Here is a 27,105-nt window from a genome sequence, read left to right on the forward strand (position 1 = left end):
AAGGTGGTGCTGACAACTGGGCTGTTCTACGACTCTAAAAGATGCATCGAATGCCTGAGCGATAGGTAGAGGTTGGGGCAGGCTAGGACATTCTTTCTTGCAGTGCAGAAGGCAGAGTGATCTTGCAGGGAGGTGTATAAGATCACAGGGACAATAGATCAACAGTAAATGCTGTCTTTCTTTACCCAAGGAGAGGGCAACCAAGAGCCAGAGGACATGGGTTTAAGTTGAGAGGGGCAAGATTTAATGGGAACCTGAGGGGCAACTTTTCCACACAGAGGGTGGGTGTGTGGAACGAGCTGCCGGAGGAGGTAGACACAAAATGCTGGAGTAACTCAGCGGATCAGGCAGCATCTCTGGAGAGAAGGAATGGGTGACGTTTCGGGTCGAGACTCTTCTTCAGACTGAAGAATGCTGCCTGACCCACTGAGTTACTCCATCATTTTGTGTCTACCTTCAATTTGAACCAGCATCTGCAGTTATTTTCCTACACATCTTGTCGGAGGAGGTAGTTGAGGCAGGGACTATCGCAAGGTGTAAACGACCCTTGGATAGATGTGCAAGGGCCAGTTTCCATGCTGTGTGACTCCATGATTGGAAGTGGGGCAGGGAAAGGGGTGAGTGAGATGCAGAGGGTGTGAGGAACTATTGGATGTGACATCCTTCACTTTGCTGCTTTTGCCAACAGCTCTGGCAGCGTGGTGGTGGAGCTGGTACTACAGTACCGGGGCAATGGCAGCATTCCTGCCTCACTGGTGGAAGCATCGCAGTTGGCATTCCAGCAAAGCCTGACGCAGGTGGACACGTCCACCCAGACTGGCCTCCTCAACCACTTCCTCATCGACGTCAACTCCATCAACTTCACCGGTAAGCTGCACAACTATGTTCCTCAGCCCAGTGGCACTTGTTACAGCATCCAGAGCTTAGCAACACCTGCAGGGATGTGGGGCAAACCAGGCTGGTGGGACCAGTATAGATGGGGCATGTTTGACAGCGTGGGCACGTTGGGCCAAAGAGCCTGTTTCCACATTGTACGACTGTGACTCTGTGACTCTGTGACTCTGTGTCTCTGTGTCTCTGTGTCTCTGTGTCTCTGTGTCCCTGTGTCTCTGTGTCTCTGTGTCTCTGTGTCTCGGTGTCCCTGTGTCTCTGTGACTCTGTGACTCTGTGTCTCTGTGTCTCTGTGTCTCGGTGTCCCTGTGACTCTGTGTCTCTGTGTCTCTGTGTCTCTGTGTCTCTGTGTCTCGGTGTCCCTGTGTCTCTGTGACTCTGTGTCTCGGTGTCCCTGTGTCCCTGTGTCTCTGTGACTCTGTGACTCAGTCTCTGTGTCTCTGTGTCTCTGTGTCCCTGTGTCTCTGTGTCTCTGTGTCCCTGTGTCCCTGTGTCTCTGTGACTCTATGACTCTGTGTCCCTGTGTCTCTGTGACTCTGTGACTCAGTCTCTGTGTCTCTGTGTCTCTGTGTCCCTGTGTCTCTGTGTCTCTGTGTCCCTGTGTCCCTGTGTCTCTGTGACTCTATGACTCTGTGTCCCTGTGTCTCTGTGACTCTGTGACTCTGTGTCTCTGTGTCTCTGTGTCTCTGTGTCTCTGTGTCCCTGTGTCCCTGTGTCTCTGTGACTCTATGACTGTGTCCCTGTGTCTCTGTGACTCTGTGTCTCTGTGTCTCTGTGTCTCTGTGTCTCTGTGACTCTGTGACTCTGTGTCCCTGTGTCTCTGTGTCTCTTCAGACTGATAGTATGTGGTGGTGTGTGGGGGGGTGAAGAGCTTGAGGTGTGAAGACCACAATCTGTGCTGGCCACAAATGACCTCAGGCAGGGCAGTGCCTTGGAGGTCCATCGTTGGCCAGGAAGGTGTGATCTCAAGAGGAACAATGTGCAGAACTGTGGAGCTGGTGAAAGGACCAGGGTGGAGGAAGGGAGCAAGAGGGGAGGGGAGGGCAACATGAGTTGTAGAGGGCCCTGGTGAGACCACATCTGGAGTATTGTGTACAGTTTTGGTCTCCTAATTTGAGGAAGGACATCCTTGTAATTGAGGCAGTGCAGCGTAGGTTCACGAGATTGATCCCTGGGATGGTGGGACTGTCATATGAGGAAAGATTGAAAAGACTAAGCTTGTATTCACTGGAGTTTAGAAGGATGAGAGGGGATTTTATAGAGACGTATAAAATTATAAAAGGACTGGACAAGCTGGATGCAGGAAAAATGTTCCCAATGTTGGGGGAGTCCAGAACCAGGGGTCACAGTCTTAGAATAAAGGGGAGGCCATTTAAAACTGAGGTGAGAAGAAACTTTTTCACCCAGAGAGTTGTGAATTTGTGGAATTCTCTGCCACAGAGGGCAGTGGAGGCCAATTCACTGGATGGATTTAAAAGAGAGTTAGATAGAGCTCTTGGGGCTAGTGGAATCAAGGGATATGGGGAGAAGGCAGGCACGGGTTACTGATTGGGGATGATCAGCCATGATCACAATGAATGGCGGTGCTGGCTCGAAAGGCCGAATGGTCTCCTTTTGCACCTATTTTCTATGTTTCTATGAGATGAAGTTGCTTATAATCACAGAATTCATATGACTGGGTGAAATATGAGGTTAACTATAAATACAGGTCGGTGTTACAATGGTTCATATATATATAACATATAACAACTACAGCATGGAAACAGGCCTGTCCGGCCCTACCAGTCCACGCCGACCATTTTCCCTGACCTAGTCTCATCTACCTGCACTCAGACCATAACCCTCTAATCCCCTCTCATCCATATACCTATCCAATTTACTCTTAAATAATAAAATCGAGCCTGCCTCCACCACTTCCACCGGAAGCCCATTCCATACAGCCACCACCTTCTGAGTAAAGAAGTTACCCCTCATGTTACCCCTAAACTTTTGTCCCTTAATTCTGAAGTTATGTCCCCTTGTTGGAATCTTCCCCACTCTCAAAGGGAAAAGCCTACCCACGTCAACTCTGTCCGTCCCTCTCAGAATTTTAAAAACCTCTATCAAGTCCCCCCTCAACCTTCTACGCTCCAAAGAATAAAGACCCAACCTGTTCAACCTCTCTCTGTAGCCTAAGTGCTGAAACCCAGGCAACATTCTAGTAAATCTCCTCTGTACCCTCTCCATTTTGTCGATATCCTTCCTATAATTTGGCGACCAGAACTGCACACCATACTCCAGATTCGGCCTCACCAATGCCCTGTACAATTTCAACATTACATCCCAACATCTATACTCGATGCTCTGATTTATAAAGGCAAGCATACCAAACGCCTTCTTCACCACCCTATCCACATGAGATTCCACCTTCAGGGAACAATGCACAGTTATTCCCAGATCCCTCTGTTCCACTGCATTCCTCAATTCCCTACCATTTACCCTGTACGTCCTATTTTGATTTGTCCTACCAAAATGCAGCACCTCACACTTATCAGCATTAAACTCCATCTGCCATCCTTCAGTGAGTTACAGGTGCATTATCCGTCACACGTGAACCGGCACCGTGGAATCCCCATTGCACATGTTACACATGCGGGCACCATCATCCTCCCCTCCCCTCCCCTCCCCTCCCCTCCCCTCCCCTCCCCTCCCCTCCCCTCCCCTCCCCTCCCCTCCACAAGTCAGTGGATATTTTTAAGGCAGAGATAGATAGATTGTTGATTAGTGCGGGTGTCAGGGGTTATGGGGAGAAGTCAGGAGAATGGGGTTGAGAGGGAGAGACAGATCAGCCATGATTGAATGGTGGAGTAGACCTGATGGGCCGAATGGCCTAATTCTGCTTCTACGTCTTATGGTCTTCTGGTCGTATCGGATTTCACAATTTGCATAGTTTTGTCTTCTCCACATCGCCTCCAGCTCGGCTTCTATCTTTTTTTTAATTTTTTTTAATAATATTCATTTATTGTCATTGCAACGAGTACAACGAAATTAAAAAATAGCCAATCCTGACGGTGCGTACAAACATATATGCAATAAATGCAAAAACAAATAAATACATAAATACAATTAAATACAATTATATGACCGTTTTTTTAACGGTGTTGCCTAGTGCAAGGTAGTGTTCAGTTCTCGTATGGCCCTGGGGTAAAAACTGTTCTTAAGTCTGTTTGTTCGGGATTTGATCGACCTGAAACGTCGACCAGAGGGCAGATGAACAAACAGACGGTGGCCGGGGTGGGATGGATCTTTTATTATTTTGCCTGCTCTACTGAGGCAGCGTAGGCTGAACAGGTGCTCCAGGGAGGGCAGTGAGCAGCCGATGATTTTCTGGGCCGTCGTGATGACCCTCTGAAGGGCCTTCCTGTCCTTTTCTGAGCAGCTGGCATACCATGTGGTTATACAGTATGCCAGCACACTCTCGATGGAGCAGCGATAGAAGGACAACATGAGCTTCTCCTGCAGGTTGGTTTTCCTGAGGATCCTCAGGAAGTGGAGTCTCTGCTGTGCCTTCTTTACTGTGGTGATGGTGTTGGTAGACCAGGTGAGATCCTCTGCGATGTGCGTACCCAGGAACCTGAAAGCTGGTACCCTTTCCACACAGACCCCACTGATGTAGAGTGGGTCGTAATCTCCACTGGTTTTTCTAAAGTCAATTCATGTCTCATGAGCCTTTGAAGGTTGCTGGTGGTGAGGATGCCTGGGAAATTGAAGCCATCGACCATCTCTTCAGCAGCTCTGTTGATGAGGACAAGTTGTGTTCACCTCCCACACCCTCTCCTCACTTCATTAGGTCAATGACCAGTTCTGTGACTTCGCTGGCACTAAGGTCTAGGTGGATGTTATGACACCATGGCACACTGCAAGGTCAAGCTTGTATTGTCTGCATTCTGTCTCATCGTCATTGTTGACCCGACCAACAACAATGGTATCATCGGCAAACTTAAGATGGAGTTGGTGCTGCACTTGGCCACAGAGTTGCAGGGACCCAGGGAGTGGAACAGCGACTGAACACACCACCCTGAGGGGTGGCAGTGTGGAGGCTCAGGGTGCAGGAAATATTCTGACCAATTCTAACTGACTGAGGTCTGTAGGTCAGGATGTCCAAGAGCCAATCCTCGAGGTGCAGGAGTTTAGAGAAGAGCTTATTGGTAATGTAGATGGGGTGAAAGCAGAGACTGCTGGTGTATTTCGGGCAAGTACATGTGACAGTAACAAACTAAAGCTAGTAATGCTATTCAGCAGCTGTCAATGTCCATATTGTTGACCCGTCGGTCAATGTCCACATTGTCCACATTGTCCACATTGTCCACATTGTCCACATTGTCCACATTGTCCACATTGTCCACGTTGTCCACATTGTCCACATTGTCCACGTTGTCCACATTGTCCACGTTGTCCATATTGTTGACCCGTCTGGTCATTGTCCACATTGTCCACATTGTCCACATTGTCCACATTGTCCACATTGTACACATTGCCCACGTTCCCCACATTGTCCATATTGTTGTCCCGTCTGGTCGTTGTCCACATTGTCCACATTGTCCACGTTGTCCACATTGTCCACATTGTCCACATTGTCCACATTGTACACATTGCCCACGTTCCCCACATTGTCCACATTGTTGTCCCGTCTGGTCATTGTCCACATTGTCCACATTGTCCACGTTGTCCACATTGTCCACGTTGTTGTCCCGTCTGGTCATTGTCCACATTGTCCACATTGCCCACGTTGTCCACATTGTCCACATTGTTGTCCCGTCTGGTCATTGTCCACATTGTCCACATTGTCCACATTGTCCACATTGTTGTCCCGTCTGGTCATTGTCCACATTGTCCACATTGTCCACGTTGTCCACATTGTCGATCTGTCTCGTCACCGTTCACCTTTATCATCTTCATTCATTTCAGAAATCAGCAAGGCAGAAGCAGAATTGCTTTTCAATAAAGGTAAGCATTCACCTGCAACATTTTGATGTTGATTAATTTCTATCTGTTTGTTTTCAGTTTCGAACAGTACAGCACAGGAGTGAGCCTCCTCTGCCTGCACGTGATCCATACCCCTCCATTCCCGGCATTTCATAGAAACATAGAAATAGGTGCCGGAGGAGGCCATTTGGCCCTTTGAGCCAGCACCGCCATTCATTGTGATCATGGCCGATCATCCACAATCAGTAACCCGTGCCTGCCTTCTCCCCATATCCCTTGATTCCACTAGCCCCTAAAGCTCTATCTAACTCTCTCTTAAATTCATCCAGTGAACTTCATTGCCCTCTGTGGCAGAGAATTCCAGAAATTCACAACTCTCTGGGTGAAGAAGTTTCTTCTCACTTCAGTTTTAAATGGCCTCCCCTTTATTCTTAGACTGTGGCCCCTGGTTCTGGACTCAACCAACATTGGGAACATTTTTCCTGCATCTAGCTTGTCCAGTCCTTATAATTTTACACATCTCTATAAGATCCCCTCTCATCCTTCTAAACTCCAATGAATACAAGCCCAGTCTTCCAATCTTGCTTAAGTTTGTAGACAGTGAAAAATTCTTCTATTCACAGAGCTGCCTAGAATGAAATGTTAGATGAGTGGCTTTATGACAATGAATGAATGTGCTCATAGCTAATTGTGACTATCTGTCTGGGTCAACTTGGAGGGCGCAGCTTTAAGGAGAGAGGGGCAAAGTTTGAAGCAGATGTCGGGGCAAGTGTTTTACACAGAGGGTGGTGGGGGCCTGGAACGTGCTGCCAGGGGTGGGGGTGGAGGCAGATATGATTGTGGTATTTAAGAGGCTTTTGGATGGGCACATGGATATGCAGGGAACGGAGAGATATGGATCATGTGCAGGCAGATATGAGGTGGTCTTGGCATCATGTTGGGCACTGACATTGTGGGCCGAAGGGCCTGCTTGTGTGCTGTTCTGTTCTATGAAACTGCAGAAAAGATGGATGGGGAATAACTTTTTTTTTTTTCACAAATACTTTATTCCAAAACAAAGATAAACATACGAAGTAGTAACGCGATCAAATCAAAAGCTGCCTATATTGGCAGCTTACAATCAAAACAGTTATCAAATTAAAATTCCGCCAACTTTGTCAATGATACATTTGACCCGCCTCGGCGACCAACGTTCACGGAAGGCCACCACCGTCCTCATGGTCACCGCGTGTTCCCTCTCCAGGGACATGTGAGCACGGACATAAGCTTGGAACAGGGGTGTGCGGTCACTGACTGCTCACTGACTGGACTTTGGGAGGCAGATTAGCGTAATGCTGAGAGGTAACATCATGCATGACTAACACACTTGTTGATTGTCATGTCTGTGCTGTTTGATGGTACAGTGGTGCAACAGATAGAACTGCTGTCTCACAGCTCTGCAGAGCCAGGTTCAATCCTGACCTCGGGTGCTGACTGTGTGGAGTTTGTACGTTCTCCGTGCCCACGTGGGTTTCCTCCAGTTGCTCCGGTTTCCTCCCACATCCCAAAGATGTGCGGGTTTGTAGGTTAATCGGCCCGCTGTAAATTGCCCCCTAGTGTGCAGGGAGTGGATGAGAAAGTGGGATATCATAGAACTAGTGTGAACAGGTGATTGATGGTCAGCATGGACTGGGTGGGCCGAAGGGCCTGTCTCTGTGCTGTATCTCTAACCTGAACTAAACTCAACTGAAAGATGGTATGAATAGATTCAGCAGTAACTTACAAAAGCCATTGAATGTGTAGATGAAAGGAACGCATGTGCAGAGTGGGGAGGGGTGTGTAGCAAAGAGGATTGGCTTCCACATGCGTGTGCAAGCTTGGGATAGTTTCCATCTCTCTGACACCTGCTCCTTGCATCCTTTGTTCAGTTTCTCTAGGTGGTTCGGTGGCACCAGATTCCAGCGTGGCTGCCAGCACTGACGTGCCAACACAACCCACCTCAGGTAAGATTCATCTTCTGCCACTGGACGTCAGCTTTTGAAACGTCAAAATAAACTAGAGCAGAAATCCTCAATATATAATGAATGAGTACAGGTGTGTAATTCCTGCTCTTACAGCAAGATAGGCTTTCAGGTAAAGGGAACTTTGAGGCCCTATTCTGACACAGAAAAGATGTCAGCCAGTTTGTACACAGCACCTTCCCACAACGGCAACGAGATATTAATCATTGATAATTTGGTGAGGTTGGTTGAGGTAATTAGCGGGATGGCGGATTGGAAGAATTTTCTTCCTTTTCTTCAAAACAGTCCAATAAAAGCTTGTAGATCTTTAACACATTTATCTTGTCACATTATCTGACTGTTTCCAGATTCTATATTACGAACCACTGGTATCACACCACACACGACTGTTGCCAACATTAACATCACCACTGGAACCACAATAGGTGAGCCTTCGAGTGTTGTGTTCACATGTGGTGTACCTGTTATAGGAAAGATGTTGTCAAGCAGGAAGGGACACAGAGAAGATTTACTGGATGTGGTCAGGACTGGAGATCCTGGGCTTTATGGGGAGGTTGGGCAGGTTAGGACTCTAGTCCTTGCACAGGATGAGGAGTGATTCTGTAGAGGTGGATAAGGTCCTGAGTGGATTAGACAGAGTAAATGCAGAGAGTCTTTTTCCCAGAGTTGGGGAATCAAGAACCAAAGCACTTAGGTTTAAGGTGAGGGGGGAAAGATCTACTAGGAACCAGAGGGACAACTGTTTTGGACAAAGGGTGGTGGGTGTATGTAACGAGCTGCTGGAGGAGGTAGTTGAGGCAGGGACTATCATAACATTTTAAAAACATTTGGACAGGTACATGGACAGGACAGGTTTAGATGGATATGGACCTAACACAAGCAGGTGGGGCAGGTGTAGATGGGGCATGTTGGTCGGCATGGACAAGTTGGGCTGAAGGATCTGTTTCCACAGTGACGACTCTGTGACTTTCAATGTTCATAACGTTTTGTCGTTTTCATGCACTGTCAGTCCGAGTTGTTCTAAAATGATTATTTATTCAGATTTTGTGACACATGTGTGAATATTTAACAGTAAGGAAAGAAAAATGTGATGGGTGGTGTGAAGCTTGATCTGGAGTGAGCCTTGCGGACAGTAAAGAGTTCCCATCAGCCTGATGTTTCTAACACACGACCTGCAATATTGGCTCATGTGGTCTTGGGGCCAATGAGGATTGAGCAGATTGAATACATGTTGTACAAATACAGGATAAGGGAATAAGGGAATAACGTTTAGTGCAAGGTAAAGCCAGCAAAGATAGTCCAAGGGTCTCCAATGAAGTCAGCAGTAGTTCTGTGGTAGACCGTTCCCTAGATGGTGAGGGGATGGTTCAGTTGCCTGATAACAGCCGGGAAGAAACTGTCCCTGAATCTGGAGGTGTGCGTTTTCACACATCTGTGCCTCTTGCCCGATGGGAGAGGGGAGAAGAGGGAGTGGCCGGGGTGAGACTGGTCCTTGATTATGCTGCTGGCCTTGCCGAGGCTCCACCTGCCAGTGTTTATCCCACATCCCTGTAAACCTCTCCTCTCCATCTACCTGTTCAAATGCTTTTAAAATGATTATATTTTTAATTGCAACCTTCCTGGTGGAAAATGAAAATTATGTTTACAGACAAAAGCCTCTCATAATCTGACAGAGTGGTGTAATCAGAGATCAGTCTACACAGGCCCCGTTGTGGAAAGTAACTGAACTGCAGAACTCCCTCCAGCACTGATAATATGTGCCAGTGTGCCAGTGTGTTTTCCCCCACACTGATAATGTGTGCCAGTGTGCCAGTGTGCCAGTGTGCCAGTGTTCCCCCACACTGATAATGTGTGCCAGTGTTCCCCCACACTGATAATGTGTGCCAGTGTGCCAGTGTGCCAGTGTGCCAGTGTGCCAGTGTGCCAGTGTTCCCCCACACTGATAATGTGTGCCAGTGTTCCCCCACACTGATAATGTGTGCCAGTGTTCCCCCACACTGATAATGTGTGCCAGTGTTCCCCCACACTGATAATGTGGGCCAGTGTTTCCCCCCACACTCCAAAGACGTACAGGTTTGTATGTTCATTGGCTGCAGTAACATTGTGAATTGTCCCTAGTGCGTTGGATAGTACTAGTGTGTGGGGATCGCTGGTCGCGAGGACTCGGTGGGCCGAAGGGCCTGTTTCCTCGTTGTATCTCTAAACTAAACTAAACTAAACCCGTTGTGCTGTATGTTCTGGTGTCACTTTGAGATGCCGTACTTTCTGAAACAGGTCTTCTTTCTTTTTAAGGCACTACAGTACCGACTGCTGCAACCCCAGCTGTGACTTTGGGAAATAATGTTACCCAATCAAGTAAATAATGTCACTTTATTAATAATTGTGAACATTTCCACTGATGTTATTCAGAGCTGACTTTGGTAAAGCATTGTGCAGGAAGGAAACTCCTGTTCAGAGTGGCAAACTCTCCTCGTTATGTCCCAACTAGATCATGGACTTCAGGGCAATCACGAGTCACAGCGGTCACCTCTGTGTGGAGCCACAGGAGATGGGCAAGGTCCCCAATGAGTATTTCTCCTCTGTATTTACCGAGGAGAAAGACAGGAGGACAGGGGAACTTGGGGCAGTCACTGGAAGTGTCTTGAGAGCAGTCAGGGTTACCATCAAGGAAGTACTGAAGGTACTGTCGTGTATGAAGGTAGACAAATCTCCAGGACCTGATCAGATATATCCGAGGACATTGTGGGAAACCAGAGAGGAAATTACAGGAGCCCTGGTTGAAATTTCCGAGTCGTCATTAAATACAGGAGAGGTGCCGGAAGATTGGAGGGGGGCAAATGTTGTGCCTCTATTCAAGAAGGGCTGCAGGGAAAATGCTGGGAACTACAGGCCGGTGAGCCTTACTAGAGAGTATTCTGAGGGATAGGATATACATGCACTTAGATGGACAAGGGGTGATAAGGAATAGTCAACATGGTTTTGTACGTGGGAGAATGCAGACTCTTTTGCCCAGAGTAGGGGAATCAAGAACCAGAGGACATAGGTTTAAGGTAAGATAGGATAGATGTAATACAAAGCTGAGGGGAAACATTTTCACACAGACAGTGTGAGTGTTTGGGATGAGCTGCCAGAGGAGGTAACTGAGGCAGGTGCTATAAAATACACTTGGACAGGTTCATGGATAGGAATGGTTTCGAAGGATTTGGGCCTAATGGGACTTGCTTACATGGGGCATTTTGGTCAGCACAGACAAGTTGGGCCCAAGGGTCTGTTTCTGTGCTGTAAGGGTCTGTTTCTCGCTGCTGGTCCTGAACTCTGATCAGCTGCTTTCAAAGACTCACACGTGTCAGACGTGGACGTACCAAACAACTACTGCTTCTCGTGAACCCTCCTGACCTGCCAATTATGCGGTAATTTGCAATAATTACATCGAGTACTCTCCTCAAGTCCAACATATTTATCCGTAATTATGAACTGGTTGACCAGGGACTATCGCAAATTTGAAGGAACTTTTGGACAGGTGCATGGATAGGACAGGAGTTGGGTATATGGGCAGGCAGGTGGGACTAGTGGAGATGGGACATGTTGGCTGCTGTGGGCAAGTTGGGCCGAAGGGCCTGTTTCCATGCTGTACCACTCTATGACTAAGTCCCAGTCAATATTGGGGAAGTCAGTCACCGTGACATAACCCTGTTGCTTTGGCATCTCTCAGTAATCTGTCCACATACAGTATCTGTTCCTTTGTCTCCCGCGTTCCATTGGGCGAGGTCTTGAGTACAATTCTATCAGAGTGTTTGCACCTTTCTTATTTCCAATCTCTCCCACACCACCACAATGGTTGAACTCTCCAGTATCTCCTGTCTGTCTGCCTGCCGCCCTGCCAGTCTCCCTGATCAGTAGCACAACTCCCCCACCTCCCTCACCTCCGCTCCATCATGCATAGGACAATGGTTGGGCCATCGTATGGGAGGCGCATTCCCAATCTCGTTGTACCCCTGTGCAATGACAATAAAGATATATTGTATTGTGTTGTATTGTATTTCATACAGATCTGATTGCTCCGTTACAGGAAGGGTGTGGAGGCTCTAGAAAGTGCAGCCGCCGTTTACTAGAATGATGCCTGGATTAGGGGGAGTTACAGGGGGTATTAGCGGGTGTTACAGGGGGTATTAGGGGGTGTTAAAGGGGGTATTAGGGGGTGTTATAGGGGGTATTAGCTACAGGGAGAGGTTGGACAGACTTGGATAGTTTTCTCTGGAAAGATGGAAATTTCAGGGAGCCCTGACAGATGTATATAAAATGATCAGAGGCATAGGCAGGGTAGACAGTCAGAACCATTTTCCCAGAGTGGAAAAATCAAATCAAGACCTAAAGGCGACAGTAGCAAAGTTTCAAGGAGATGTGTGGGGCAAGTTTGTTTACACAGAGGGTGGTGGAGGCCTGGAACACGCTGCCAGGGGTGGTGGTGGAGGCAGGTACGGTAGTGGTGGCTGCCAGGGTGGTGGTGGTGGGTACGGTAGTGGTGGAGGCAGGTACCGTAGTGGTGGCTGCCAGGGGTGGTGGTGCAGGCAGGTACGGTAGTGGTGGCTGCCAGGGGTGGTGGTGGTGGGTACGGTAGTGGTGGCTGCCAGGGTGGTGGTGGAGGCAGGTACGGTAGTGGTGGAGGCAGGTACGGTAGTGGTGGCTGCCAGGGGTGGTGGTGGTGGGTACGGTAGTGGTGGCTGCCAGGGGTGGTGGTGCAGGCAGGTACGGTAGTGGTGGCTGCCAGGGGTGGTGGTGCAGGCAGGTACGGTAGTGGTGTTTAAGAGATAGAGAGGCACATGGACTAGAGTGACTTGGATCACGTGCAGGCAGAGGAGATGAGTTTATCTTGGCATCATGTTTGGCACAAACATTGTGGGCCGAATGGCCTGTTCCTGTGTGGTACCGCCCTAACTTCTATGGTCGATGGCTGAGACAGGTACAATAACAACATTTAAAACATGTTCAGACAGTACATGGATAAGAAAGGTTTAATAATAATAATAATAATAATAATAATATTCATTTATTGTCATTGCAACGAGTACAACGAAATTAAAAAATAGCCAATCCTGACGGTGCGTAAAAACATATATGCAATAAATACAATTATATTAAGTACAAAAGATTTTTTAACAGATTTTTTAAATGGATATGGGCCAAAGTCGGGCAAATGGGACTAGTGTAGATGGAACAGCTTGGTCGGCATGAACAAGTTGGGCCGAAGGGCCTGTCTGTATCTGTGCTGCAGGACTCAATGGCTATTGTTTTGAAATGAATGTACCTGACCCCGACTATGTTTTGCAGGCTGCGGCACTCGAACGTCCAGTAAGATAGTTGGTGGGACCAACGCAGCAAATGGCGAGTGGCCCTGGCAGGTTAGCCTGCAGATCGGGAGACACATTTGTGGAGCCTCCATCATCTCCGACCGATGGCTCATCTCTGCCGCTCACTGCTTCCGAAGGTAATAACATCACTCATGCCGTTGTTCAGATCGCCATTCACAGCACCAGCACAAAACTCCCAACAATGATTGCCACTGACTCTGGGGCACACGATGGTCCCTAGAGATTGTCATGCAACTCCTAAAGTCCATGTTCACCAGTCATAGGAGCAGAATTAGGCCATTCAGCCCATCGAGTCTGCTCCGCAATTCAATCATGGCTGATCTATCTCTCCCTCACAACCCCATTCTCCGGCTTTCTCCCCATAACCTCTGACACCCGCACTGATCAACAATCTGTCAATCTCCACCTTAAAAATAACCAATGACCGTCTGTGGCAAAGAATTCCACAGATTCACCACCCTCTGGCTAAAGAGATTCCTCCTCATCTCCTTCCTAAAGATACATCCTTTAATTCTGAGGCTGTGCCCTCTGGTCCTAGACTCTCCCACCAGTGGAAACATCCTCTCCACATCCACTCTATCCAGGCTGCTCACTATTCGGTGAGTTTCAATGACGTCCCCACTCATTCTAAACCCCAGCGATTACAGGCCCAACGCCATCAAATTATTTTCATATGTCATCCCTGCGATTATTGTCGTAAACCTCCTCTGGACCATCTCCAACACCAGCACATCCTGTTCTTGTGAAGACAGACACAAAAAGCTGGAGTTACTCAGCATGTCAGACAGCATCTCTGGAGCAAAGGAATAGGTGACGTTTTAGCTTGGGGCTGGTCACCTATCCATGTTCTCCACAGATGCTGCCTGACCCGCTGAGTTACTCCAGCACTCTGTGAAACGTCATCTATCCATGTTCTCCAGAGATGCTGCCTGACCCGCTGAGTTACTCCATCTTTTTGTGTCTATCTTCACTTTAAACCAGCATAGAAACATAGAAAATAGGTACAGGAGTAGGCCATTCGGCCCTTCGAGCCTGCACCGCCATTCAATATGATTATGGCTGATCATCCAACTCAGTATCCCGTACCTGCCTTCTCTCCATATCCCCTGATCCCTTTAGCCACAAGGGCCACATCTAACTGCATCTGCAGTTCGTTCCCATAAATCCTGTCCCTGTGCGTATTGTTCTATGTTCTATGTTCATCTGATGAGCATTCTTACTGATATAACCTGTCGTGCCATCCTCATGTACACCAACCCATTCCCACCACAGATGCTGCCTGACCAGCACTTTGTGTTTTGCTGAAGATTGTGGCCCCTACAATTCCTTGTGCCTCTGCTCCTGACCTTGCCAGCCCTGGCCATTCTCAGCATCCTTCACACACCCTGCCTGTTGCTATGTGAGTGACACTCTAGAGTCATAGAGTGATACAGTGTGGAAACAGGTCCCTTGGCCCACCTTGCCCACACCGGCCAACATGCCCCATCTACACTAGTCCCACCCACCCACACCGACCAACATGCCCCATCTACACTAGTCCCACCTGCCCACACCGACCAACATGCCCCATCTACACTAGTCTCACACTGACCAACATGCCCCATCTACACTAGTCCCACACTGACCAACATGCCCCATCTACACTAGTCCCACCCGCCCACACCGCCCAACATGCCCCATCTACACTAGTCCCACCCACCCACACCGACCAACATGCCCCATCTACACTAGTCCCACCTGCACACACCGACCAACATGCCCCATCTACACTAGTCTCACACTGACCAACATGCCCCATCTACACTAGTCCCACACTGACCAACATGCCCCATCTACACTAGTCCCACCTGCCCACACCGGCCAACATGCCCCATCTACACTAGTCCCACCTGCCCACACCGGCCAACATGCCCCATCTACACTAGTCCCACCTGCCCACACCGACCAACATGCCCCATCTACACTAGTCCCACCCGCCCACACCGACCAACATGCCCCATCTACACAAGTCCCACCTGCCCACACCGACCAACATGCCCCATCTACACTAGTCCCACCTGCCCACACCGACCAACATGCCCCATCTACACTAGACCCACACACTACGGCCAACATGCCCCATCTACACTAGTCCCACCTTCCCACACCGACCAACATGCCCCATCTACACTATTCCCACTCCGACCACCATGCCCCATCTACACTAGTCCCACCTGCCCACACCAGCCAACATGTCCCATCTACACTAGTCCCACCCACACCGACAATCAATCCCCATCTACACTAGTCCCACACCGGCCAACATGCCCGATCTACACTAGTCCCACCCACACCGGCCAACATGCCCCATCTACACTAGTCCCACCTGCCCCCACCAGCCAACATTCCCCATCTACACTAGTCCCATCTACACTAGTCCCACCCACCCACACGGACCAACATGCCCCATCTACACTAGTCTCACACTGACCAACATGCCCCATCTACACTAGTCCCACATTGACCAATATGCCCCATCTACACTAGTCTCACCTGCCCACACCGACCAACATGCTCCATCTACACTAGTCCCACCTGCCCACAACGACCAACATGCCCCATCTACACTAGTCCCACCTGCCCACAACGACCAACATGCCCCATCTACACTAGTCCCACCTGCCCACACCGGCCAACATGCCCCATCTACACTAGTCCCACCTGCCCACACCGACCAACATGACAATAGACAATAGGTGCAGGAGTAGGCTATTCGGCCCTTCGAGCCAGCACCGCCTTTCAATGTGATCATGGCTGATCATTCTCAATCAGTACCCCTTTCCTGCCTTCTCCCCATACCCCCTAACTCCGCTATCCTTAAGAGCTCTATCTAGCTCTCTCTTGAATGCATTCTGAGAATTGGCCGCCACTGCCTTCAGAGGCAGAGAATTCCACAGATTCACAACTCTGACTGAAAAAGTTTTTCCTCATCTCCATTCTAAATGGCCTACCCCTTATTCTTAAACTGTGGCCCCTGGTTCTGGACTCCCCCAACATCGGGAACATGTTTCCTGCCTCTAACGTGTCCAACCCCTTAATAATCTTATACGTTTCGATAAGATCCCCTCTCATCCTTCCAATTGCCAGTGTATACAAGCCTAGTCGCTCCAGTCTTTCAACATATGACAGTCCTGCCATTCTGGGAATTAACCTAGTAAACCTACGCTGCACGCCCTCAATTGCAAGAATATCCTTCCTCAAATTTGGAGACCAAAACTGCACACAGTACTCCAGGTGTTGTCTCACTAGGGCCCTGTATAACTGCAGAAGGACCTCTTTGCTCCTATACTCAACTCATTCCACCCGCCCACACCGACCGACATCTACAATAGTCCCACCTGCCCACACCGGCCAACATGCCCCATCTACACTAGCCCCACCCACCCACACCACCCAACATGCCCCATCTACACTAGTCCCACCTGCCCTCACCGGCCAACATGCCCCATCTACACTAGTCCCACCTGCCTGCGTTTGGCCCATATCCCTCCAAACCTGTCCTATCCATGTACCTGTCTAACTGTCTCTCCCTGCAGCTCAGGCCCTCTAGTCCTGGCAACATCCTCGTAAATCTTCTTTGTACATTTCCCAGCTTGACAACACCTTTCTTGTAGCATGGTGCTCAGAACTGAACTACTGTCCTTTGTTTGAAGCCCAAACAACCCATCCCGCTGGCAAGCGTACATGGGATCAGTGCAAGTGGGAAATGGTACCAGCCGGAACATCAGACGTATCATCATCCATCCCAGATACGCCGTGATCAACGCAAACGACTATGATGTTGCAGTGCTGGAACTGTCCAACCCACTCACCTTCTCCAGCCTCATCCAACCCATCTGCCTCCCGTCCAGTGAGCAAGTATTCCCTGCCGGCCAGCAGTGCGCCATCACAGGATGGGGAACCCTCGCTTACCAAGGTACGCACACCTGTGGATGACATCCACACCTGTGGATGACTTAGTACAGAGACACCACTCGGCAACTAATCGTCACAGTGTCACAGAGACGGAGACACGGAGACACAGAGACACAGAGACACAGAGACACAGAGACACAGAGACACAGAGACACAGAGACACAGAGACACAGAGACACAGAGACACAGAGACACAGAGACACAGAGACACAGAGACACAGAGACACAGAGACACAGGCACAGGTACACTTACCAAGGTACGCACACCTGTGGACTGAGAGACCACTCGGCAACTAATCGTCACAGTGTCAGAGACGGAGACACAGAGACACGGAGACATGGAGACACAGAGACACAGAGAGACACAGAGACACAGAGACACAGAGACACAGAGACACAGAGAGAGACAGAGAGAGACACAGAGACACAGAGACACAGAGAGAGAGACACAGTCACAGAGACACAGAGAATACAAAGAATACAGAGAATAGTCACGGAGTCACAGAGACACAGACACACGGAGACACACGGAGACACACAGTCACACAGAGTCACAGAGACACAGACACACGGAGACACACAGAGAGACACTGTCACACAGAGTCACAGAGACACAGACACACGGAGACACACAGAGTCACAATAAACAATAGACAATAGACAATAGACAATAGACAATAGGTGCAGGAGTAGGCCATTCAGCCCTTCGAGCCAGCACCGCCATTCAATGCGATCATGGCTGATCACTCTCAATCAGTACCCCGTTCCTGCCTTCTCCCCATACCCCCTCACTCCGCTATCCTTAAGAGCTCTATCCAGCTCTCTCTTGAAAGCATCCAACGAACTGGCCTCCACTGCCTTCTGAGGCAGAGAATTCCACACCTTCACCACCCTCTGACTGAAAAAGTTCTTCCTCATCTCCGTTCTAAATGGCCTACCCCTTATTCTCAAACTGTGGCCCCTTGTTCTGGACTCCCCCAACATTGGGAACATGTTATCTGCCTCTAATGTGTCCAATCCCCTAATTATCTTATATGTTTCAATAAGATCCCCCCTCATCCTTCTAAATTCCAGTGTATACAAGCCCAATCGCTCCAGCCTTTCAACATACGACAGTCCCGCCATTCCGGGAATTAACCTAGTGAACCTACGCTGCACGCCCTCCATAGCAAGAATATCCTTCCTCAAATTTGGAGACCAAAACTGCACACAGTACTCCAGGTGCGGTCTCATCAGGGCCCGGTACAACTGTAGAAGGACCTCTTTGCTCCTATACTCAACTCCTCTTGATACGAAGGCCAACATTCCATTGGCTTTCTTCACTGCCTGCTGAACCTGCATGCTTCCTTTCATTGACTGATGCACTAGGACACCCAGATCTCGTTGAACTCCCCCTCCTCCTAACTTGACACCATTCAGATAATAATCTGCCTTTCTATTCTTACTTCCAAAGTGAATAACCTCACACTTATCTACATTAAACTGCATCTGCCATGTATCCGCCCACTCACACAACCTGTCCAAGTCACCCTGCAGCCTTATTGCATCTTCCTCACAATTCACACTACCCCCCAACTTAGTATCATCTGCAAATTTGCTAATGGTACTTTTAATCCCTTCGTCTAAGTCATTAATGTATATCGTAAATAGCTGGGGTCCCAGCACCGAACCTTGCGGTACCCCACTGGTCACTGCCTGCCATTCCGAAAGGGACCCATTTATCCCCACTCTTTGCTTTCTGTCTGTCAACCAATTTTCTATCCATGTCAGTACCCTACCCCCAATACCATGTGCCCTAATTTTGCCCACTAATCTCCTATGTGGGACCTTGTCGAAGGCTTTCTGAAAGTCGAGGTACACCACATCCACTGACTCTCCCTTGTCAATTTTCCTAGTTACATCCTCAAAAAATTCCAGTAGATTTGTCAAGCATGATTTCCCCTTCGTAAATCCATGCTGACTTGGAATGATCCCGTTACTGCTATCCAAATGCTCAGCAATTTCGTCTTTTATAATTGACTCCAGCATCTTCCCCACCACTGATGTCAGACTAACTGGTCTATAATTACCCGTTTTCTCTCTCCCTCCTTTCTTAAAAAGTGGGATAACATTTGCTATCCTCCAATCCACAGGAACTGATCCTGAATCTATAGAACATTGAAAAATGATCTCCAATGCTTCCACTATTTCTAGAGCCACCTCCTTAAGTACTCTGGGATGCAGACCATCAGGCCCTGGGGATTTATCAGCCTTCAGTCCCATCAGTCTACCCAAAACCATTTCCTGCCTAATGTGGATTTCCTTCAGTTCCTCCATCACCCTAGGTTCTCCGGCCCCTAGAACATTTGGGAGGTTGTGTGTATCTTCCTCAGTGAAGACAGATCCAAAGTAACGGTTTAACTCGTCTGCCATTTCTTTGTTCCCCATAATAAATTCCCCTGCTTCTGTCTTCAAGGGACCCACATTTGCCTTGACTATTTTTTTCCTCTTCACGTACCTAAAAAAACTTTTGCTATCCTCCTTTATATTATTGGCTAGTTTACCCTCGTACCTCATCTTTTCTCCCCGTATTGCCTTTTTAGTTAACTTTTGTTGCTCTTTAAAAGAGTCCCAATCCTCTGTCTTCCCACTCTTCTTTGCTATGTTATACTTCCTCTCCTTAATTTTTATGCTGTTCCTGACTTCCCTTGTCAGCCACAGGTGTCTCTTACTCCCCTTAGAGTCTTTCCACCTCTTTGGAATAAATTGATCCTGCAACCTCTGCATTATTCCCAGGAATACCTGCCATTGCTGTTCTACCGTCTTCCCTGCTAGGGCCTCCTTCCAATCAATTTTGGCCAGCTCCTGCCTCATGCCTCTGTAATCCCCTTTGCTATACGGTAATACCGACACTTCCGATTTTCCCTTCTGCCTTTCCATTTGCAGAGTAAAACTTATCATGTTGTGATCACTGCCTCCTAATGGCTCCTTTACCTCTAGTCCCCTTATCAGATCAGGATCATTACACAACACTAAATCCAGAATTGCCTTCTCCCTGGTAGGCTCCAATACAAGCTGTTCTAAGAATCCATCTCGAAGGCACTCTACAAACTCTCTTTCCTGGGGTCCATTTCCAACCTGATTTTCCCAGTCTACCTGCATGTTGAAATCTCCCATAACCACCGTAGCATTACATTTTTGACACGCCAATTTTATCTCCTGATTCAACTTGCACCCTATGTCGAGGCTACTGTTTGGGGGCCTATAGATAACTCCCATTAGGGTCTTTTTACCCTTACAATTTCTCATTTCTATCCATACTGATTCAACATCTCCTGATTCTATGTCACCCCTTGCAAGGGAATGAATATCATTCCTTACCATCAGAGCAACCCCACCCCCTCTGCCCACCTGTCTGTCTTTTCTATACGTTGTGTACCCCTGAATATTCAGTTCCCAGCCCTGGTCCTCTTGTAGCCATGTCTCAGTGATCCCTACAACATCATACTTGCCCATGACTAACTGAGCCTCAAGCTCATCCACTTTATTTTTTATACTACGCGCATTTAAGTACAACACTTTAACTTCTGTATTTACCTCCCCTCTCACATCGTTCACAATTGGCCCTGCCCTTAATTTCTTTTCCCCTCTAGAACCTCTGTTCCCATTCTTCCGAGAGTCTTTTGCAATATCTCCTGTATTCCCTTTTACCTCATCTTCATATTCACAATTTGTTAACCCCTCCCCCCCACTACTTAGTTTAAAGCCACAGGTGTCACACTAGCAAACCTGCCTGCCAGAATGTTTGTCCCCCTGCTGTTAAGATGCAACCCGTCCCTTTTGTACAAGTCACCCCTAGCCCAGAAGAGATCCCAGTGGTCCAGAAATCTAAATCCCTGCTCTCTGCACCAGTCCCTCAGCCATAAATTCATACCCTCTATCTCTCTGTTCCTGGCCTCACCAGCACGAGGTACCGGTAGCAGTCCAGAGATAACTACCTTCGACGTCCTACTTCTCAGTGCTTTTCCCAACTCTCTAAACTCCCGCTGTAGCACCTCCTTCCTCTTCCGCCCGACGTCATTCGTGCCCACGTGCACAACGACTTCAGGTTGATCGCCTTCCCTCACTAGGATTTTCTGAAGCCGGTCTGTGATGTGTTGAACCCTGGCACCAGGGAGGCAACAGACCATCCTCAAGTCCCTCCTGCTGCCACAGAATCTTCTGTCCGTCCCTCGGACTATGGAGTCACCGACCACCACGGCTCTTCCAGACTTCGGTCTCCCCTGTCGAGTATCCTTGCGAATAGGTCCGCCACTCGGACTGGAAACGTCTTCTGCCCCGACAGTTCCCAAGAGGGTATACCTATTTGCAATAGGCACAGCCACTGGGGTCTCCTGTAGTCCACGTCCACGTCCACTCCCCCCTGAAACAGTCTCCCACCTTCGCTCGACCTGGACCCTTGGCGTGACAGCCTCACAATAGGTCCTGTCGAGGAAACTCTCGCATTCTCGGATGGCCCTGAGGTCATCCAACTGCCTCTCCAACTCCACCACACGTCCCTTCAGGAGCTGCACCTGGACACAGTTCTTGCAGGTGTAGCTCCCAGAAGCTCCAGCGACGTCCCTGTCTTCCCACATCCTGCAGGAAACACACCGCACCAACTTTTCCGCCATCACCTTGTGCCTATAACCAGCTCTGGCTTAAAACAATGGTATCCTCCTCACCTCAGCCTCCTCGCCGAAGACTCGCACTTTTCTCACTGGGCACTTCACTTCCCTCACTGGGCACTTCCCTCACTGGGCACTTCCCTCACTGGGCACTTCCCTCACTGGGCACTTCCCTCACTGGGCACTTCCCTCACTGGGCACTTCCCTCACTGGGCACTTCCCTCACTGGGCACTTCCCTCACTGGGCACTTCCCTCACTGGGCACTTCCCTCACTGGGCACTTCCCTCACTGGGCACTTCCCTCACTGGGCACTTCCCTCACTGGGCTGCACCCTTTTGCAAGTATTGTTTATATCACCAATTAAATTGCCTGATTGTCCAATTTACCTGACTTCTCACTTACTACTAGCTTCCTTTTGGCGCTCTTTTTAAACTGCCTGTTCAACTGTGATTAGCACTTACTTTACTGCTCAGCCACAGAGCATGGAAACAGGCCCACCAGCCCAACTTGCCCAAGCTGACCAACATGTCCCATCTACACTAGTCCCAGCTGCCTGAGTTTGGCCCAAATCCTGCTAAACATGGCCTGTCTACATGTTGTTTAAACGTTGTGACGGTACCTGCCTTAACTACCCCTCTGGTGGTCGAGGATGCATTGCTGGTTCGTTCCGTGCTCTGAGTGAGGCCATTTCTGGGATAGTCTGGGATTGCGTTGGGCCGATGGGCCTGTTGCTCTGTGACTCCATGACACGTCATTTATTTTCTTCACACTGATGAAAGGGCCTGTGCTGTCAGGTCTCTGTTCTCCAGCAACTCTCCAAGGCTCCACCTTTCACTGTGTCACTCCCACCCTGGTTTGACACAACAAATTGCAATACCTGACAGTTGTCAGCGTTAAATTCCATTCACCATTCCAGCCTCTTCACCTCTTCATGACAACAGACATCTATAGCCCCCATCCTGGCTGGATCCCGGGTTCCATCCCGACTACGGGTGCTGTCTGTATGGAGTTTGTACGTTCTCCCCGTGACCACGTGGGTTTTCCCCGGGTGCTCCGGTTTCCCGCCACAATCCAAAGACGTGCGGGTTTGAAGGTTAATGGACCCTGTGTTAGTCTGATTGGTGTTGAGGGAGAGTTCAGTAGAGAGCAGCCGGGTCAGTGACACAGGGAAGGGTGCGGTCAGGCAGACCCACACAGTAGGAGACAGCTGGAGGTAAAGCACCCTGTACATACAAGGCCCTTCCTTCCTTCTCCTCTGTACTGTCTCGTGTAAAAGCCAGTTATGACTAGCACAATAACGAGACGCCCAACACCGATGAAATCCGCAAGTCCCTCTTTAATGCCCACTTCCCTCCAGTGGACCGCTGTTGAGGACGTGTACAAACGTTGCACACATTGCATCCTCCAACCCAAGTCCCTCTTTAATGCCCACTTCCCTCTAGTGGACCGCTGTTGAGGACGTGTACAAACGTTGCACACGTTGCATCCTCCAACCTTTGCACGTCAAAGGTGAATCTTTGATGCAGCACAATTTATAGAAACAAGGAACTGCAGATGCTGGCTTACACAAAAAGACACAAGTGCTGGAGTAACTCAGCGGGTCAGGCAGCATCTGTGGAGAACATGGATAGGTGACGTTTCACAGAGTGCTGGAGTAACTCAGTGGGTCAGGCAGCATCTGTGGAGAACATGGATAGGTGACGTTTCACAGAGTGCTGGAGTCACTCAGCGGGTCACCCTTGTCCAATGTACTACAGTACCTCAGTGATGTGACGACTTTATTGTTTCCAGGATCTCTTCCCAACATCCTCCAAGAAGCAGATGTGAAGGTTATTGATGACCGAACATGCAGGAATATCTACAGATCCCTGATCACTGGGAGAATGCTGTGTGCTGGTGTATTAGAAGGAGGAGTGGACTCATGCCAGGTACCGGCTTACTATTTTATTGACATTTACCGAGAATGTAGATTCTGTGTTCATTAGTGGAGGCAATGAGTAACTATAGCAAGTAGGTTTAGTTTAGAGATACAGCTTGGAAACAGGCCTTTCGGCCCACCGAGTCCACACTGACCAGTGATCCCTGCATATTAACACTATCCTACACACACACACACACACACACACACACACACACACACACACACACACACACACACACACTAGGGACAATTTTTACATTTACCAAGTCAATTAACTCGCATTCATGCACGTCTTTGGAGTGTGGGAGGAAACCGAAGATCTCACAGAAAACCCATGGGGGCAACGTACAAACTCCGTACAGACAGCACCCGTAGTCAGGATCGAACCCGGGTCTCCGGCGCTGTGAGGCAGCAACTCTACCGCTGCACCACCGCGCCACCTTGGTGATGCTATATAAGAGAGAATATAAGAGCACCAGAGTCCCAGATTTGATCCTGACTACGGGTGCTGTCTGTACGGAGTTTGTATGTTCTGCATGTGACCGCGTGGGTTTTCTGCAGGTGCTCCGGTTTTCTCCCACACTCCAAAGACGTGCAGGTTTGTAGGTTGTAAATTGTCCAGTTTGTGTGGGATCGTGTTAGTGTGCGGGGATCGCTGGTCGGCTTGGACTCGATGGATCCAGTGTGTGTGGGATAGTGTTGATGTGCGGGGATCGCTGGTCAGTGTGTGTGTGTGGGATCGTGTTGATGTGCGGGGATCGGTGGGTCCAGTGTGTGTGGGATAGTGTTGATGTGCGGGGATCGCTGGTCAGTGTGTGTGTGTGGGATAGTGTTGATGTGCGGGGATCGCTGGTCAGTGTGTGTGTGTGGGATCGTGTTGATGTGCGGGGATCGCTGGTCAGTGTGTGTGTGTGTGGGATCGTGTTGATGTGCGGGGATCGCTGGTCAGTGTGTGTGTGTGTGTGATCGTGTTGATGTGCGGGGATCGCTGGTCGGCGTGGACTCGGTGGGCCCGTGGGCCTGTTTGCGCGCTGTATCTCGAAAGTCTAAATATGGCATATATATCGTATTGATATTTAACAAACATAAGGAACAGTCATGGACATACAGAAGATGCAGACGAGCTGCACTGCAATTAAACCCCAGATGAGGGGTTCATTTAACGGCGGGGGGAGCTGTGATGGTTCTGTCCTCGGCATGAGGTGGGAGATAGAAGCACGAGCATGATGGGGCACAGTAATGGCTACCAAAGCAACGGCTGCCACAGCAGAGATCCACGTATAGGTGCATGCACTTAGATGGACAAGGCTGGTTAGGGAGAGAGCGTAGCCTGTTTAGGGGGAGAGCGTAGCCTGGTTAGGGAGAGAGCGTAGCCTGTTTAGGGAGAGAGTGTAGCCTGGTTAGGGAGAGAGAGCGTAGCCTGTTTAGGGAGAGAGCGTAGCCTGTTTAGGGGGAGAGAGCGTAGCCTGGTTAGGGGGAGAGAGCGTAGCCTGTTTAGGGAGAGAGCGTAGCCTGTTTAGGGGGAGAGAGTGTAGCCTGGTTAGGGAGAGAGTGTAGCCTGGTTAGGGGGAGAGAGTGTAGCCTGGTTAGGGGGAGAGAGTGTAGCCTGTTTAGGGGGAGAGAGCGTAGCCTGGTTAGGGGGAGAGAGTGTAGCCTGGTTAGGGGGAGAGAGCGTAGCCTGGTTAGGGGGAGAGAGCGTAGCCTGGTTAGGGGGAGAGCGTAGCCTGTTTAGGGGGAGAGCGTACCCTGGTTAGGGGGAGAGCGTAGCCTGGTTAGGGAGAGACTGTAGCCTGGTTAGGGAGAGAGAGCGTAGGTTAGTTAGGGAGAGAGAGCATAGTTCTGTACGTGGGAGGTCGTGTCTCATGAAACTAATTGAGTTTTTAGAAGGCGTGACCAAAAAGGTTGATGAGGGCAGAGCTGTAGATGTTGTGTACATGGACGTCAGTAAAGCATTCAACAAGGTTCCACATGGTAGGCTGCTCTGGAAGGTTAGATCGCATGGGATCCAAGGAGAGATAGCTGAATAGACAGCAAATTGGCTCCATGGAAGGAAGCAGAGGGTGATGGTGGAAGGTTGCTTCTCAGACTGGAGGCCTGTGACTAGTGGTGTGCCTCAGGGTTCAGTACTGGGCCCGTTACTGTTTGTCATCTACATCAATGATTTGGATGAGAACATACAGGGCAAGATTAGCAAGTTTGCTGATGATACAAAAGTGGGTGGTTTTGCAGATAGTGAAGATGGTTGTGGGTCAATTGGCCAGGTGGGCGGAGGAATGGTTGATGGAATTTAATACAGAGAAGTGTGAGGTGTTGCATTTTGGGATGTCGAACAAGGGCAGGACCTACACTGTGAATGGTAGGCCTCTGGGTTGTAGAGCAGAGGGATCTAGGAGTGCAGGTGCATGGTTCCTTGAAGGTGGAGTCGCAGGTAGGTAGGGCAGTCAAAAAGGCTTCTGGCACATTGGCCTTCATCAGTCAGAGTATTGTATAGAAGTTGGGTGGTCATGCTGCAATTGTATAAGATGTTGGTGAGGCCACATTTAGAATATTGTGTTCAGTTCTGGACACCGTGTTATAGGAAAAATGTTGTCAAGCTGGAAAGGGAACAGAGAAGATTTACGAGGATGTTGCCAGGACTAAAGGGTGTGAGCTATAGGGAGAGGTTGAGTAGGTTGGGACTATTCCTTGGAGCGCAGGAGGATGAGGGGTGATCTTATAGAGGTGTATAAAATCATGAGTGGAATAGATTGGGTAAACCCACAGAGTCTCTTGCCCAGAGTAGGGGAATCGGGAACAAGAGGATTTTGGGTTAAGGTGAAGGGGGGAAAACTTTAATAAGAATCTTAGGGGTAATATTTTTACACGAATTATGGTGGTTGTGTGGACTGAACTATTGGAGGAGGTAGTTGAGGGAGATACTATCTCAACGTTTAAGAAATATTTAAATCGGTACATGGATAGGACAGGGTTAGAGGGGCCTGGACCAAACTCAAGTAGGTGGCACTATTGAAGATGGAGGAATTTGGTTGGTGCCGGCAAGTTGTGCCGAAGGGCCTATTTCCATGCTGTACGTGTCTGAGTGTATGAGTCTATGAGCCCAGGTGTCTGTGTGTCTGTGTGTCTATGAGCCCAGGTGTCTGTGTGATATGTCTATATCACTCCACCACTCAATCAATCACCCCATCACCCCATCACTCCATCACTCCATCACCCCATCACCCCATCACTCCATCACCCCATCACCCCATCACCCCATCATTCCACCACCCCATCACCCCATCACTCCATCACCCCATCACCCCATCACCGCATCACCCCATCACCCCATCACTCCACCACCCCATCACCCCATCACCCC

At 49.2% G+C, this 27,105-nt stretch overlaps 1 protein-coding gene across 1 annotated transcript in view; it reads left to right on the forward strand.

The window, feature by feature from the left end:
* The window catches only part of LOC144592271 (transmembrane protease serine 9-like), a 91,450-nt gene that overhangs the window by 61,644 nt on the left and 2,701 nt on the right, over positions 1-27,105 (forward strand). Inside the window, exons 12-17 of the mRNA XM_078396800.1 lie at positions 689-867; positions 7,764-7,838; positions 8,204-8,281; positions 13,185-13,341; positions 16,918-17,180; positions 23,618-23,754. Of these exons, the coding sequence (XP_078252926.1) occupies positions 689-867; positions 7,764-7,838; positions 8,204-8,281; positions 13,185-13,341; positions 16,918-17,180; positions 23,618-23,754 (889 nt within the window). The remainder of the gene's footprint in view (positions 1-688; positions 868-7,763; positions 7,839-8,203; positions 8,282-13,184; positions 13,342-16,917; positions 17,181-23,617; positions 23,755-27,105) is intronic.

Source organism: Rhinoraja longicauda, chromosome 3, assembly GCF_053455715.1.
Source record: "Rhinoraja longicauda isolate Sanriku21f chromosome 3, sRhiLon1.1, whole genome shotgun sequence".
NCBI classification, from domain to species: Eukaryota; Metazoa; Chordata; class Chondrichthyes; order Rajiformes; family Arhynchobatidae; genus Rhinoraja; species Rhinoraja longicauda.